This window comes from Tyto alba, unplaced genomic scaffold (genome assembly GCF_018691265.1).
Source record: "Tyto alba isolate M040663 unplaced genomic scaffold, T.alba_DEE_v4.0 Super-Scaffold_40, whole genome shotgun sequence".
In the NCBI taxonomy this organism is placed as follows: Eukaryota; Metazoa; Chordata; class Aves; order Strigiformes; family Tytonidae; genus Tyto; species Tyto alba.
Genome location: NW_024881316.1, coordinates 23,511,006 through 23,527,894, shown reverse-complemented (window position 1 = coordinate 23,527,894; position 16,889 = coordinate 23,511,006). Strand labels below are relative to the sequence as shown.

Sequence of the window (16,889 nt, the reverse complement as noted above, 5' to 3'; positions counted from 1 at the left end):
CACTTCCTAATTTCTAGGACGTAATGTAAACCCTTTATCTCTAGATTAAAAATTTATCTAAAGGCAAAGTAATTTAAAGCATTAAATATTTATAAAAGCCAATAGCTAAGTTCCTGACTCCTACCAAAATTAACAGAAGTTTTGTTTGAGTAAAAACCACAGCGTCGCAAGTGCCATTCCTCTCTCGAAAAAGCTCTTTTGCTAGAACTGCTCAGGATGCTTTATTATTATTACTGTAAAATGTCTGTCCAAATGACCACACACGTTTTCTAATGCTGTTTCTGCGTTGCCTAAAAGGCCTTGTCACATGAGAAACACTCAGACTGTAACCTGATCAGGCAGAAGAAAAGTCTCCCAGTAGGATGGCAGGATACCCATTTCAGTATCCAGCAAAAAACGTTCCAGGACTTCTCTGTTTACCTGTAGTCTCATTTGTAAATTGCCTGAAACATCCCTCCCAAAGATGTATACAGAGTCAGACTTTTACCCATTTTCTGAACTAAAACATATACCCTTCTCTCTAATCCCAGTATAGAAGAGCTCTACTAATTTTAGATTCAAGTGGTGCAAAGTGTCATAGCTGTCAGATAGCTGGATACCTGAATCTCAGGCCAAACTAATTTAGTTTTCCAACACAATTAGGCTATGAACCCCACTTAATTGCTGATCTGTATTTATATGCATTGTAGAACACATTATTAAATACTATAATTTCACATATGAACTACAAAACTGAACAATGAAAATATATTAAAAAGCAAACCAAGTTCAAAAGGGCCATGTGGCTATAATCAAGAGCAGATTTTGGCCTATGCTACTGAAAAGCCCATCAGAGTCTTAATCTTCCTTGCCTTACAGAAATAGTTACACTAATTGTGTAACTGCAATGTGCAGAATTTAACCCTCAATATATTTGACTAGCATCTTTGTCCCTTCACAGATTTATCTGCAGCTACTCTGAGTTTATTTAAAACGTACAAAAAATTGATGCATTACTCTCCACAACAAAACGATGTATTCACCAGGTATAATAAAATTAAATCCAGAAACACACTAACTTGCTTTTAATGCAGCTAAACCAAACTGAAATGCCCTAAAGGATGACTGATTTCAGCAGGAGTATGCCTTATTAAAGGCTGAGCTACTACTTGGGCCTCTATCTTGGGAAGAGGCTTGCGTGGGTGGATTTGTGAGGGCAGTGTATTCCCACAAAAGCACCGGAGTCTGCCTACACAGATCAACTTGTAAGATCTGGCTATTAACATGCCCTTCAGGATTCGACCCGCAGACTGAAGTGTCTTTGTAAGCATTGTTTCACCTGTTTGAAAGCTGGGTTAACTGAAAGCATTCAGTACATGAATATTTTCACCCACTAGAAAAAAGCAAGGCTTTGTTAAATTAAACGGCTTTAATGATGTTTTACGGGAAACATTTCAGGCATGCAGCAATAAACTGCATTCATATTTGACATTTACAAAACTTTATTCTTTTAAGCCTGAACTTATAAAATACTTGCACTTAACTTCAAGCATGTGAATAAGCCCATTTTTATTTTACAAAGCACTTAATTCCAAGTACATGTTGAAGTTCTAGCAAAAGGGTGGAATAAATTCCTCAAATCAGGCATGTTTTAAACATCGTAGAAGAAAAAAAAAAAGAATGCATCATCTGGTTTTCAAGTAAAATATCACTAGAGATTAGCAAACTAGATCGCAGCAAACAATGAGAAACACCTCAACCAAAAATAAACTGAGTCAAAACAAGCTTTTTACCACAATGATGACTCAAGTTTGTTTTGTTCGATTACCTCCCCCTCCCCCCAATACTTCACCACCTCCTGGTTTTGGCCATAAGAAATAAATTACGGAATATTCCAGTGAGCTCTATTTAAAAGATGTTGCTGACTCAATGGGAATTGGGAAATACCAGAAAAGCAATGAAGCAGACCTTTGACCTCTGCCTCAATTCACAAAGCAAAGATATTTGAATCAATGGCCAAATTCTGCCCACCATCATCCAAACAGGTATCTTTTAAAGACATGGAGATGCAACCACAGTTTATGTATACCATCAAACTTAGCGTCAGAAACTGCTGCCCAAACCTTCAGGCCTCTACACAGACAAAACCTCACTGAATTGACTAACATTCAGATTCTCATTACTTTATTCCAACAAAATTAAGACCTTTTCAACTTAGCTCAATTGCTCACACAAGTCAAATCAGCAAGATCTGGTTCGTATCCAATCTCCAAGCAATTTGAAAGTGAGAACTTTCTCCTTAAAGAAGGAGGAATGCTGAAACTGAGTAAAACTGCAGGTTTTACATGGCCCAAGGAGTCCATTAATTTTGTCTGAATTCACGCAGCACAAATGCCATTATGTTTCCATCCCCAATTGAAGGTGCTTTCTGCTGGCTAAAATCCTTCATTGCCGGGAGGCTTACCTGCTGTAGGAAATGTGCCAGGAACAGGGGGAACAACAGCGTTGTCATGCTGAAGACTTGCACGGTGGCAAAGAAAGGATTAGGTGATGTGCAACTGGATAATCCACATGTACCCTCCACTAGTCAGCAAAATAAAATCTGTCCTATTTGAACAAAAAGTGACCAATTCCAAGGCTAGACACAACCAGCACCTGAAGAGATGGAAGAAAACCATCCAAGGTGGAAATTCCTTACACACCCTTCAAAACTAACACCTATATGCCACCAGTTTTTGTCATGCCAAAGGAGAATGAAAATAAATGAAAAGCATCTAATCAATCATTCATTCCAGTATTTCTTTCTGAGCTCAACATCAGAAGCCCTGAAGCAGGAGGTCTGATTAGTTCACAGCCAGAGCCCAGAAGAGCAAGATTTCTGCAGACTGTAAATTCAGGCCTCTGAGTTCAGAGCATAAATAAGGAAATTCAGAATCGAGAGCCAGGAGTATCTGCCACAGCCATTCCTGTCTTTGGTCTATGAAGCCATCTCTAAAGAAGAATATCCCTGGACTAAATCTGATACCAAACACATTTAGGAGTCTCCAAATTCACAAAATGCAACAACATCGTCATTTTCAGATGTATAAAAACCGTTCTGATTCAAATGATCCCTTCCTGAGGTCAGCCCAAATGAGCTGGATGACTGGCATCTTTGTATGGGTAAAGTTTTTGAATTAAGATTAAAAAAAAAAAAAAGTCACAACAGTTTTACTTGACGCTACCTTCAATCAACCATTAGAACAAACTACATTACCTCTGAACCCTACACAGGCAACAAAATGCATCAGATGACCTGCTAGCTCTTGTCCATCTCCAGCGTCTTTGTTCTCAGAATACAGAAACAGAACTGTGTGTCATGCTTCAGCTGAATGTGTACTATTACAGATCTTTTTGAAGCAAGAAAGAAATGCCAACAGCGAAACAGCATGTACCAGAGTTGAAACAACCCAACCTGACTTTTGCTAGTCCCAGTCCCAGACCTGCCCCTCCTTGCTGCAGAGACAGAGGGTATGCAACATGCCCCAAGTACCCTAAGGAAGCAGTAATAAGGCATCCAATCCAAATATAACATTTATATGATATCTTTCCTATCACTAACAACAATTTAGTTAAGTTCCTGAACTGCAAGTTTGTATTTTCTTGTGGGCAGTCACATCAAGCAGAATTTTCTAGCAGATCTGTTTCCTAGAGAACCAAAATCTACAGCATTAAAAGGTCTGCATGGGCCAGATAACCCTATATATCTTAAACTTTTCTAGCTAACATGATTGCAAGAACATTCTAGAATAACTGATTTATTCAATATGTAACGCTAAGAATTAGGTCTTCTTCAGAGACAGCAATCATGCAGTCCTTAACAGATAATGCCCATTTCAACAATGATGTCAAAGGGAGGCAATTTTGTTACATAATTGTTTAAAATCTTGCAGTAAAATAATTTTGTTCCAATTGATAGTTAAATAAATGTTTACTACCTGAACTGAAAAATACAAATAAGTTTTACCTGAAATGAACTATACAATTCCAGAGGGATCATATATGTAAGTTTTGACTCTTGGACTATTGCTTAAGATTTATACCAGAGTAAATCTAATGAACGCAATACAGTTGAAGCTTAAAATGGATATCTTCAAATATTTAATACTCAAGTAATGTTGGTATGGAACAATTCATACCTACATCATCTGATGGAGATGGCATTTAACATTTTAAAAATTAAATGCCTGTGAAATACTATTGGACGTTTTCTTATTTATCAAGAAGGCTGCCGCAAATGAATCTTATTCATTTTTGTTCCCAGGCAATGGTGAGATAACTTATAAAGCCGCAAGACTAATTTGTTTTAGTTCTTTACAACCTCCTAGAAAACATAAATTTAGTTTTTTAGATAGTTGAACTGTTAGTTATATTAACAAATATTTATACAATTTCTCATCTTCCTACTCAGTCACAAAGAAGATGTGAAATACATCAAGCGTTTCAGAAAAAATATACCAGAAATTTCATTGCCACTATCACAATAAAGGCTTTGCCTTTGAATTCCTAGAGGTGCTACTAACAAAGAAGCATTTTTTTCCCTGAATAAGTAGCTTGATTCAACATGATTTCTAAATCATCTGAGATAACGTGAGTTCTTTTCCTCCATCAAAATGGTTTAATGATTGCTAATGAATTACTACATGAATCAACAAAACCAATATGACAGACAGCAACTGAGCTGACTAGGAATCAGAAAACAACACTCTCTTCTCCCCTAGCAAACAGCTCTTCTGTGCCATCGCAGATTTAGCAAACAGTTGCCTAATTATTTACTGTCACAGTCAGAGACATGGTGAGCAGACAGAATTTTGAGACGTACAAATATTCTGGTTTCAACTGTTAAAGCAACAGGGTACTTGGGATAGCACAGTCTTCAAAATCCGCAGACTACTTTAGCTGCAGAAGCGGATGAAGAGTAAAATTTCACTTTTTTACATTGAAAAATGACTGCTTTTCTCTTCCCAAATCAAACCGCCCGAACATCTTAATGATGCAGCATCACACGACCCCAAGCCTTCCAAGACAGGCAATGAATTCTGTACAGCTGACTCTGCTAGTTACAGTACTCAACAGCTGGGGGATAGATAATTTGGCACCCTGATAATGCCCTAGATGAATACGAAAGCGTTCTGCAGACGATAAAAAGGGGAAAAAAAAAAAAAAAAAAAGAACCATTAGCATTGAAATTACGGATTGGAGCTTGTCTTAAAAATATAAAGTCAACGTGGCTTGCATTTGATTAAGAAAATTACTAAAGGCAGTGTTTACAAAACTGAGAATTCAGAGAAATGGCACTCCCTCTTCAAAGCCTATATCGTAGCAATTCTTTTCTGATTAGATCAGCTCCCATAGCAAGTCATCAGAACAACAATCTCTGTAGTGAAGTCATACTACTGGGACTTGGATGGGAAATCATGACCGGTTTGGAAACACATTTTAAAAAATAATGTGTTTTCCAGGTTTCCAGTGCACCTTAATTAAAACAAGTCCAAATCTTTACCTTTGCTCCCAATGGCTAAATAAAGTATACCTCAAGCAGCAAAACACAGCATACCAACATACTGAATACGACACTAAAAATTAAGACAACAGAAACTGGACCCTTCTAAATAATTTCAGGAATTGACTGTCACTGAAACCAGTACACGAATGGACTCCATGTTGCCCCCACAGTGTGACACACTCAAGTATTTCCAGAATGTGCTTTATTTCTAATGGAGCTGTGAATTACTTTTAGGAGTTTATTTGAATTAAAATCCCTTTGTCCCCCAACACTTAAAAAACAAATCTGTCAGTCCTTTTTCTGATAAAATCCTCCCTGAAATAGAGGAAATTAGGCCTAATATCTTTCCCAGGTTTTTAAGCAAGTAGACAAACTGGTATGAGAATGAACCTTATTAAACCTGACTCTAGCAGCAAATCAAAGGTAATCTAAAGCAGAATAGCAGTTCTTCAAATTAGAACCAGAACATAAAACCAAGTTTTCTTTTTTCTTTATTTACAAAGCAAACAGCCCACTTGCTTTAAAATTTTGCAAAAATCAGTTCAGCTACATATAAAGTAATTGATGACTTTTAAAAATGGGAGAGAATGGAATAAAGATGTGCTTTTGAAGATGATCTATTAAAAATGGTAATTATTTCTCAAATAAAACACACTAACGCATTTTAGTACAGAAATAGTGCACATGCTCCATAGCTGCGTTGACACAATGGACAACAGACACAAAGGAGTCATTAGTCAATACTGTTAATGACAAATGAAATCCTAAGTGATACAGGTATAAAGTAGACAGACCTCTGACAAGTTCTCATGTCAAAATAACCATCTGTAGAGGGTTCCTTCTTCAAAATATTACCAGTAACAACCTAGATTAAATAAAACCAACTATCTGTATCTTCAAATCAAGCTATCTTAAACTATGCCACTCCCATTCCCATCAGTGGAAACCTTTTAACCAAAATCTTTAGAACTGACTAAAAACATGCAGCTGAAAATTTTCAGATATAAAATATAAGCCATCTCATCCCCAAACATTACAAAAGGGCTTGGCACTGCATATGTCAGCATATGCTGTGACATGCTGTAAAAACTATTTCTGGGATGAAGATCCATTCTGAACAGTTAACTCTATCCCTTTTTCGCTGGAATTAAAATCAGACCCGTAACACTTTTGATAAGCATTTTCAGATTTAGTATTTGCAAACGTGCTGAAAAACAGAGTAATGAATCATGTCCCCCGGATCATCTCTCCCATCCCAATTACTTTAAGAAAGCAACGTAATTTACATTTCTAGGGAGATAAAATTAGCTACATGCATCTCTGTTATGCAAAAACGCCTTTTTTCCTGTATTTTTCTGTATTCGATGAAAAAAAAACCACAGGTGCTACATGAACTAAGATCATTCCTTGGCCGACCACCAAAAAAAAAAAAAAAAAAAAAAAAAGGTCAAAATAAACCGATGCTTTAAATACAAACGCCTATCGCGACGTAAATCACCGTGTCCGCCTTTCACTCGAAAAAAAAAAAAAAAAAAAAAAAACAAGACTTTCAAACGCGTTTCGAAGTGCGTTTCGCCCACTGGCGATGAAGAGGCGGTGTTTTTATTTATTGCAGAAGCCGCCGACCTCCGTGCCCCCCCCCCCCCCCCCAGGCCCGGGAGCACCTGGCCGGAGCCCCCCGTGTCCGTGTCCGTGTCCGCCGCCACGCCCGGCGGGGCGAGCGGCAGCCCGGGCGAGTGCGGCGGCCCCGTTGCGGGGCGGAGGCGGGGGGGGGTGGGGGGGTTGCCCTACCTTTGTATCTCTCCAAAACATCCTCGTAGGCTTGCAGGTACTCCTGCTCCTCCGCGTAGAAGTACGCGCCGGGGGAGAGGTAGCCCGCCATGGCCGGGGGGCAGCCCTGCCCGCTGCCCTGAGCGGCTCCGGGCTGCCTCAGGGACCGCACCAGGCAAAAAAAAAAAAAAAAAAAAAAAAAAAGCCAACGGCTGCCGGGGGGGGGGGGGGGGGGGGGGGGGGGGGGGGGGGGGGGGGCGGGGGGAGGGCGCTGCCAGCCCGGCCGGGGAAACGCCCCCACCGGCCGCTCGGGTGGCGGCAGCCGCCCCTCGGAGCGCGGAGCGGGGCGGCCCCAGCCCGGCGGCCGCCGCCTCCCCCCGGCTCCGGCTCCGGGGCACCGCCCGCGCGGGCAGAGAGCTCTGCCCCCCGCTCCCCCCAGGGCTCCCACCCCCCCCCACACACACACACACCCCCCACCCCCGGGCCGAGGAGGGCGGCGGCCGCCGGGGTGGGGGCACGGTCGCCCTGCGGCGCCGGCGATCGAGGAGGGGCCGCAGCCACGGCAGGGACCCCACGGGCAGCCCCCGCCGCAGGTGTCACGGCCGCCTCCCCCCCGAGCGCTCCCCCCGGCCCTGACCCCGGGCCCCCACCCCGCGCACCCTGCCTCCGGGGAGGAGGGAGCGGCGAGCCCCGGGCCGGGCCGGCTCCGCAACCCCCCCCGGCGGCTGCATTCGGCGGTCGGCGAGACACCGGCCCCGCTGAGACCCTCTGCCACCGCGACCTCCGCTGCCCCGAGATGCGTTACCCCGGGAGGGGGGACCCACGGGTGGCACACGCAGAAGGCGGGGGGGGGGGGGCGGGGAGAACAACAGCGGTGTCCCCGGGGAGCACCGAGGACCGCCGCATCTTCCTGGCATTCACTAACAGCCGGCTTCCAGCATTCGCCGCGGAGCAGCAGACCTCCGCCCTGTTTTCGACATCATTTGGGGCCGGGCCGCGAACCAGAGCACCGGGCGGTTCCGTCCCGGCCCCCGTGGCCCCCTCCCCCGTCCCCGAGCTCCGTCCCGGTCCCCGTGCCCTCCCCCGAGGGCAGCCCCGGCCCCGCACGGACAAAGACGAGCGGCTCTCCCCGCTCACCGGTACCGGCCTCCCCCCGCGCTGCGGCCGGTCCAGCCCCCCCCCCCCCCGCCGCCCCCTCCCCCGACCGCAACGCCGGCACCAGCCGAAACCGCTAACGCCGCTGCAGCGGCCCCCGCGCCGCGGCTGCGTTTTCGCAGGAAAGTTGAATGGGCGCACCTGCAGCGGATTTCGGCTCGCTTTCCCACACGCGTCAATTCCACCCCGCCCCCGTCCACGGCCGGTGAACGCGGCCCAAGAGCTTAGTCACCACCCGGCGGGGCCGCGACCAGAAAGGCGAGGGGACTGGGGATCCCTCTGCCCCAAACCTTCCCCCCCCCCGCTCCCCGCCAGCCCCCGGCCGCGCCTTACCGGCGATGCGCAGCACGGCTCGCTCGGCCGGGTCCAGCACGGAGCCTCCGTGGATCTTCCGCTTGGACCGCTCGTGTTTGGGCAGGTTCCAGGGCAGCGTGTCCCCCGGCGCCGGCGACACCGTCCCCGACCTCTGGCTGAAGTCTTCCTCGTCGGAGAAATCCGCGGAGGACGACATGGAGCATCGGTAGGACGCGTTGCCGGAGCTCTGCACGGGGAGACACAGAGGGAGGGAAGGGGTGGGGGGGTGGGGTGGGGGGAGTGCGTGGGGAGCGGATCGGGACGCGGGGCCTCCGGTGGCACCCGCAAGTACCCGCCCCGCGTGGCGTGGAAAAGCATCTCACGCGAAAAGAAGGGGAGGGAGATGCCGCTCACCATTGCCGTGAATTTCGAGGGGCGGGGGGGGGGGGGGGGGGAGGCGGGGACTGAAGAGGGGTCCGAGAGGGAGCAGCGGGGGTGATCCTCCAAAATACAGCCGGCCTTCAGCGGGAATGCATTTGGAGGGGTGTGGGGGAGAGCCGTGGCCTGCGGCTGGGCAACCAGCTCGCAAATGAGCCTCCCCCTTCCCCAACAATAAACCCAGCGGCAGCAACAACAACCGAAAAAAAAAAAAACCTTCCGGGCTACAAATCGATAGCGTTTGGCTCCCCCGCCAGGACAAGGGAAAGATTTGCCGTCTCCGAGCTGCTGCTGAAATGGTTCGTGTAAATCCGTCTGTGGGAAGGACCCACGCCCGGGGACAGCCCACGCCGGGCTTTGTTACCGCCCCGGCGGGCCCTCTCCCGGGGGCAGCGGGGGGGGCAGGAGGGCAGGGAGGCAGGAGGGAAGGAAGGAGAAAATAAGATTTCTCAGAGCATCCCCTTTGGGTAGCGGGGCACGACAGGTCACGCTTTGCCAAGACGCCTTCAGCGATCAAACGGCTGATCTCGGCTTATGGACCGTATCCACGTTCAGACTTCCCAGCTACCCCAAAAAAAAAAAAAAAAAACAAAAACAAAAAAAACCAGAGCGCTTCCAGAAACGCACATAAGCACTGATGCAGTGCAGGGATAGGGCTGCTGCTATTTCTAGCATCCCTGCTTAGGGTGAAGTGGGAAAATAGGGATGAATAGGGAATAGGAACGTTATACACAGGTTGTCAGGACATGATTCAGGGCAAGGTGCTATTTCTCTTCCTCTGCATTTAGCGATTGGAGAGACTTGTGGTTTCTCCAGGGCACCTGTCTAGAAAACGATGGGTTTGATCTGTGATTTCATGTGGGAGCTACTGTGACAGTCTTTCAAAAGTGTAACCTGATGCTGGTCCAGGTATGATGTTCATTTTTAGGGATATGCTATTCTCAACTTGGAGAGGCGCAGTACGCTTTGTTGGGCAGAGGTAGCCCCCATTCAGCTCATCTAGATTCCGAATTTTTGGATACTAAAACAGCTATTATTTTAGGCTTGTCTTGTAGCCCTTGGTTTGTTTGGGTTTTGGTGTTTTGGTTTGGTTGGGGTTTTTTGTTTGTGGTGTTGTTTTTTTGTGTGTGTGTGGGGGGGTTGGTTGGGGTTTTTTAGGAGCCTAAAATGTACCTTTACTTACAGAAGAAATTTGTATTGTGACTGAGATCTGATAAAATTTACTGTTGTCTGAACCTTTTTACTGTCAGTTCTCATGGAGTGGACGAGTTGTTATTATTATTACATTGGCAGGTATTTTACCCATTTAAAACTCAAAACCCACATAGTCCTGAGTAACAACATGATGCACTCTTTGCTATGCATAAAACTGCCAATAATATACAGTTAAATAATCTGCTAAATAAGAGAGGATCTCTTATTAGTGGTTGCTCCTCCTGACCTCCTTCACTTCTATCCCAATCCTCTTTGCTCCTTCTACAGTACTTCATGGTGCAGTTCAAAAGGGAGGAGATGGAGGGCATGAATACATAAAACCAATTAACTGAATTTTTGTTTATCTGTACTGTGATGTGGAGAGAGCAAGAGGTAAATGTGGAAAAACAGAAACATGAGATGTCTGATCCCAGCTCTGATTGCCTTTGTAATTAGTTCTAGTGCCGGGAACTTTTTGTTTTGCTGCCAGTTTATATAATAAGCTAGAACTCCCTGTAGGATCTCATAAAGCAGGATGGTCACATACAGGTGCCTTCCTGATGGGAGCTGGAAGTGCACCACTTGCTGCAGGGTATAGAGGGCACTTTGCTGCACCAGGCGAGGCTGACAGGGCCCCTGATGTGCTTGATCAGGGATTAGGTTTCTTGTGGCCCGTCCTTAGCTCCAAATTTTGCCATAAAAAAGAAAGTGTTCCCTTTAATCCCAGCTCTGAACATCCTGCTTCAGGCCACTGTCTTCCAATGGCTGCTCAGTATCTTTGACTCCTGGAGACAGATTTTGCCTTTCGATTTCTTCACTTTCTTCATTTCTAGTTTATAATACAAAAATTAGAAAGAGCCCAGACACGGTGTTGTGAGGGTGCTAGAGCGATAGTTTGTTAGTATTTATGTAGCAGCTTGGAATATGCAAGGACAAAATACAATAGCAGTTGTTATTGAAGCTTTGAAGAAAGATCTCTCAACTCTCAGATTTATCTTTGAAAGTATGCTATAATTTTCATCCAGTAGGATTTCCTTTTCTCAAAAGAGGCTTTAATAGCCCTTTGTTATGTTTTATAACAACTCCTTCTGTAGTTCCTCCTACCCTTACAATCCAAAAGTGCCACTGTGTGACCATTCCATATATACCACTGAACATATTCTCCACACTCTTACTGAGGTGTCACTTTTAGGGAAAAGAAGACTGTCCTTCTGGTCAGCTGTGCTACAATACTGGAAGATAAGCTATAAGAGAAGACCCCACTCCCATATTTTTGGGAAATCAGACTGAACAGGCAACAGTAGAGCAATCTTTGGCATCTATGTGTATTACAACTAGCTATCCTCTTTTACGTTGACCTTCTACCTTACTTAACGCATGCATTAACAAAATGAATGAACAAACCCCACTTCAGCTTACTCACTCTTCAGGAATCATGCTATCTCATTTTCAGAACAAGGCAGGAAGCTCAGAAAGGAATTTTTCATAATAGCGAAATCTAGCAAACTCGCATCTAACAAAAGCCAATTTTTAACTTAGTCTACTTTTTTTATTCAGCATGGAGGTACTACTGAGTAACGTGTACACAGAGCTATTGAGCACATAAGTATTTTTAATAATCTCAACTTTGCTATTCCAAAGACACTTATAATGAACTGAACAACTGCTTTGCTTGGGTAAATTAATAGCTTTTATAAGAAGTCTGTAATTGTTCTCCTTTTGCACAGCCACTGTTCATAACATGCTTATCACTCATCCCACTGGATTAAGTGTTTCTATCAAACACGTTCTCCATGCCATAGCTGCAAGTCCCAAAATAAGCATTCCATGATTACCGCACAATATTAACTGGTTTTAAAAATACAAGATAATGCAGAACATCTGTACTATCCTGAAAAGCGTGCATGGCAAATTAGCACAGCATGTGAAAAAAAAAAAAAACCAAAACCCTGGTTATAGTCTGTTAAAATATGTTAAGGTACTTATGTTATTTTTCTATAAGGCACGCTGCTGTATGCAAGTGAAAACTGTAACTGTTAATAATACACAACACTTTTTTGGGTGCTGTGAGTGAAGTGTCTTTCATATCCAGTAAAATATTGATCAGGCACATCCTTACTTAGCCTTCTCTGGGATTTAGTAAGGGTCAGGTCTTGACCCTTCTTAGCTTGAAGGCCCATAAGGTCACAGCCCAGATGCTATAGCTGCTTATTCTATGCCTCTGATTATGCATTCCTTCTGCTCATTAGCCTAAAGACTTCTCTGTAACCTCTGTTTTTGATCAGCAGGAACTGTTGAATTTGCATAGCAGTTATGCATGTAACAGTGTGTGCATTGAAGCCTGTTGGTCGTACATAAGCAAATCCAAACAGAGTTTTGTCTCCTTCAAGTACAGGATTAAGTTTACTATTAAACTGTACTATTCAAGTACAGGATTAAATTTAATTCATCGTTTCACTGTCAGTACCACAGGGGGGTGCAAACTGTACACAGAGTCCTCACCGCTGTGCCTTGGGAGGCAGAGTGCTCAGGACAAGCATTTAGGAGAGCACATCTCATTTCTGCCAATGTCTAGGGTTTTCTCTGTAATCAGGTGATTTGCAGCAGTCGCCTGAGAGCCAGGCTTGCTACTGTGTTGTAGAAATGAGCTGGCTTCCAGTAATGGGGATGATTTCAAAGAATTATTTAGCATACTTCTTGTAAGAAGGATTTGGCCAAGAACCAAGGCATGATTTCCTTTGAAGAGGGAAAGAAGGACTGTTTGTCATAGGTGAGGCACTCCAGAAGATCAGGTGGAAACTAGGTGGAAGACAGCACACCTGGAAAATGGTATAAGGTAGCGCCCAACACTGTATATCAGATAAGCCACCCTTAAATAGGACCTGATACCCTAACGAACACCAGTGCGTTTTGCACTGTCATTCCTCAAGGCGAAAGCATTAGTAGAGGTCAGGTTTTAAACTCAGTCAAGCAATCCAGCTGGCAAAAGCTGCCGAGAGACTGATCCTGAATTATTGTCATATTGCAAAAATTCCCCAAATTTATGACACATCGGAGTTTGTGCTGGCCAACTGAATTCTAATCAAATATGTTGTACTTTCACATTTTATCTTTGAGATGATTTTCTGCTGCAGTGAGTCCTTTCACGTTGGGTTTTGGAAGCTGTTGGGAAGTACGGGTCAACATTGACTGAAATCTAATTTTTAGTTGAGTTAAGAGTCATTTCTATTTCACTTATACTAAACTATCTCAGAATTCCTGGAATACATTTTCTCTTCTTTCATTATGTTCATTGTGGGCAATGGATAAATATGAACAGAAATGAAGTGTTTGAATCATGGTTTCACTGAATTTGTTTCAACAAAATTCCTCCTAATTTAGGATAATTTAGAATATCAGTTGAATGTAATAGGCTATTTTTGTCCTGTAGCATCCCAGATTGAATGATATTAAAGTAGATCAACTTTTAAAGTAAAATAACTTAATAAATTTAAGACAAAATCTAGGGCAACTGAATGTTCCCATTAGTAAATCTTTACCACTTTAACCCAATGAGATGATAATGCAATGTATGCAATCAGGCTATGCAAGTCCCTTGGGACTGCATATTGTCAGAAATGATCAAAATTCAAAGCAGACATGCAAATGAAAGTACAAACATGGGCAATGTAAAAACAAGTATGCCAAGCTTAAAAAAAAAAAAAAAAATCACCAGTGGAGATGCAGCCATATTCAATTAATATTTTTCTCTGGTTCTGTGCCAGTCATTTAAGGGAATGTCCGTACTTGAAAGGACCTGCATTACCAGGATATACAAGCATAAATACAGAGTTTCTGGGTTTGTATTTAATGTTATAAAGCAATAAGCAGCTAGATGGAAGTCAAATACACTAAATCTGAAACTCTGAGCATCAAGGGTCTATGTTCAACTGCCTTTGTGAACAGGTAGGCTTTCAAACATCAGGACAAATTATTGCTTTGTAGAGTATTAACATTCTTTCTTTCTTTCTAAAGGTAGGAGAAGTTGGAAATAAACATTCAGTTTTCATTATGTCAATCACAGGCATTTTGAGCCTGTGACTGTATTTATACAAGGAAGTTCTGATGCTTTCATAGGCTTTCAAAAGGAGATGGGATCTTTTCTGGATGCTAGTAGGTCAATCTCTACCATTCACCCACTTTGAAAATAACCTTACAAAGGCAACTTTCATGAAATAAATAAGTTATATGAGGACATGAAATTAAAAATGGATTAAGGACTAGATCCACGTATGTACTTGGACATTGCAACACAGTTTTTTAACATCAAACTGTGTTTACCGAATAACCATCTACTTACACATCTGAAACTGATGTAATGTAAAACGGAGTTTTTGGTAGGAACTAAGTAGTTGGAAAAACCTGGTCACCCAGGATGATGCAGCATCTCGTTCTTCAGGGATATAAGACACCTGCAAACCTTCTTCTGAAATTCCTCCTCAGTCATCCTTTCATAACAGCAGAGAACAGTACATTCTTTTGAACAGTAAGAAGTGAAGCAGCTGTTTGCCTTTGTCTTATTGTCTTAAGGAGCTTGAAACCTAGGCTCAACCCCTCACCACCCAGCAGCCAGCCCAGAGACTATTCTGCAACAACTTCCTGGTTGTGGAAGTGGTACAGGTTTGTTTTTAAAAACAAAACAAAAAAAGGAGTTCAAGATTTCTTGGTGTGGATGAGAAAGAGGAAGAGGGAGCGTAGCGCTCTGTGTCAGAGCACCCAAGACTCTCTCTGTGGAGATGGAAGTGCTGGGTTCTGATCCCTGCTCCAATGACTGCTTATACATTCTGCTTTAAGTAGTAATTGGGTAAAATATTGTAGTAGTCCCTGGGTGAGACATGTACAATGGAGGCAACAGAAACCACAGTGCAGCCTATGTACCAATTCTGCGGAGATACACCAAATTTCAAGTACTCATTGGTCTGAAGTGATACCGTCTTCTAGTAGCTAAAAAAAAATAAATTAGTGAATATTACGCTACAGCAAGCAGAGTTTCTGTTTCGTTTACTTCATTTATTGGTGATCTCTTTCAGGAGCAGGAAGTCGAGAGATGCTCCACATTTATAACTCCCTGTTAACTGTGAGATGAGCTGAGGTATCAGATACTGTCATGATAATCTCCACAGGTCTCAGCAACTTCTACCAAGGAAGATGGCCATCGTAAGAGAAACATAATGTGTTTAAAGTATGTTGCTGTGCAAGATAAACCCGGTCATTATTTTTTCTTTTTCAGATACATTGAAAAGCAAGGCATACTTCGTTCAGTGTAACCAAGACCTGTATATAAGTGGGACCAAATAGCATTTGGTTTAAACTGGCCGTGTTGTGCCAAAGCCATCAGTTCTCTTGAAAAGCTGCTTAGTAAAACTGTGCTAACAAAGATGTGGATTCTTTTTGAATTTCACCTGGAAATTAATAATATCATCAGCATGACATCCTTGATACATTACATATTTAATCCATTCCTCTCTTCCTCATTTATTTCCTCTAGTTTCTCAATGTGGATTGCAAGATTTAATCTTGAAATAGCTTACAAGCCGACAGAAAGGTACTGAAGGTTTTGCAGATAGGAAGATAATATTTTGAGCTCTGAGTATCTGGGAAGCTACAGCATGGGGAATAGTGATTTTTATTGACTTTTATGCTAAAACCATCAGGAAGATAAGTGCTACTTCCATTATAATTATCTTGTTTCAAAATTAATGCTTCATAGATATTAATACCTAAAAATGCTAGGTCTCAAAATCATGAATTATTTCTGTAAAAGAAATATATACCTTAGATGACTGCTGCATATAGCTGTTACAAAAAAACTTCCCATTACCTAAAAATAAATTTTGTATTAATTTTTAATTGCAGCTATCTTGCATCCATTCAGATCCCCCTAGACTGCCAGACACAAAAGAGAATAACGTGACAGGACTAAGGTTTGAGGAAGGCATACGGAGTTTTATCTCCTTACTATGCCTACAAGGCCAACCATATAACAGAGGAAGTGTCAGGAATAAGAAATCATCTAGCTTCAAATACTCTCCTCAGCCTTCTAAACTTTTCACTATAGATTGTATTATATTTTATATATATATATGTTTTATTAGCAAGCCAAATTACTCCTGCCATAAAAGATATATCAGAGTACAAAAACTCTTTGGACAACAAAGAGCAAATTAAAGTTCTAAGTAGTTTTTAAATCTCTGATGGGCACGGATTGTTTTCAAGAAAAAAGAGGAGGACTTAGAAGAATTTTTTGAAATTACATACCGAAAATCTAAAATCGTAGTATTGATATTCTGCTTTTAGTAACAACTGTTAACATTCCTGGCTGATAAATTTCCTTCCTTATAGATATAAATTCATTTGCTCTTTTCAAACTGTTTCAATCCCATGTTTTAAAACAAAGTTTCAAGACTGGATCCAGCAATCAATCAACACTTAACTATTTAAAAATACAGGTTCTTATATGAACGGTATTACTAGT

General features: G+C 42.9%; 1 protein-coding gene and 1 long non-coding RNA gene across 3 annotated transcripts in view; one reads left to right on the top strand and one right to left on the bottom strand.

Moving 5' to 3' along the window:
* The window catches only part of DST (dystonin), a 308,093-nt gene that overhangs the window by 265,046 nt on the left and 26,158 nt on the right, over positions 1-16,889 (bottom strand). Inside the window, 1 exon segment of the mRNA XM_042803120.1 lies at positions 8,783-8,990. Coding sequence (XP_042659054.1) covers positions 8,783-8,990 — 208 coding nt within the window.
* Positions 8,927-16,889, top strand: part of LOC116965672 — a 32,078-nt gene continuing 24,115 nt past the window's right edge. For both annotated transcript variants that reach the window (XR_006166419.1, XR_006166418.1), the window contains exon 1: positions 8,927-8,969. This is a non-coding gene — a long non-coding RNA (uncharacterized LOC116965672). The remainder of the gene's footprint in view (positions 8,970-16,889) is intronic.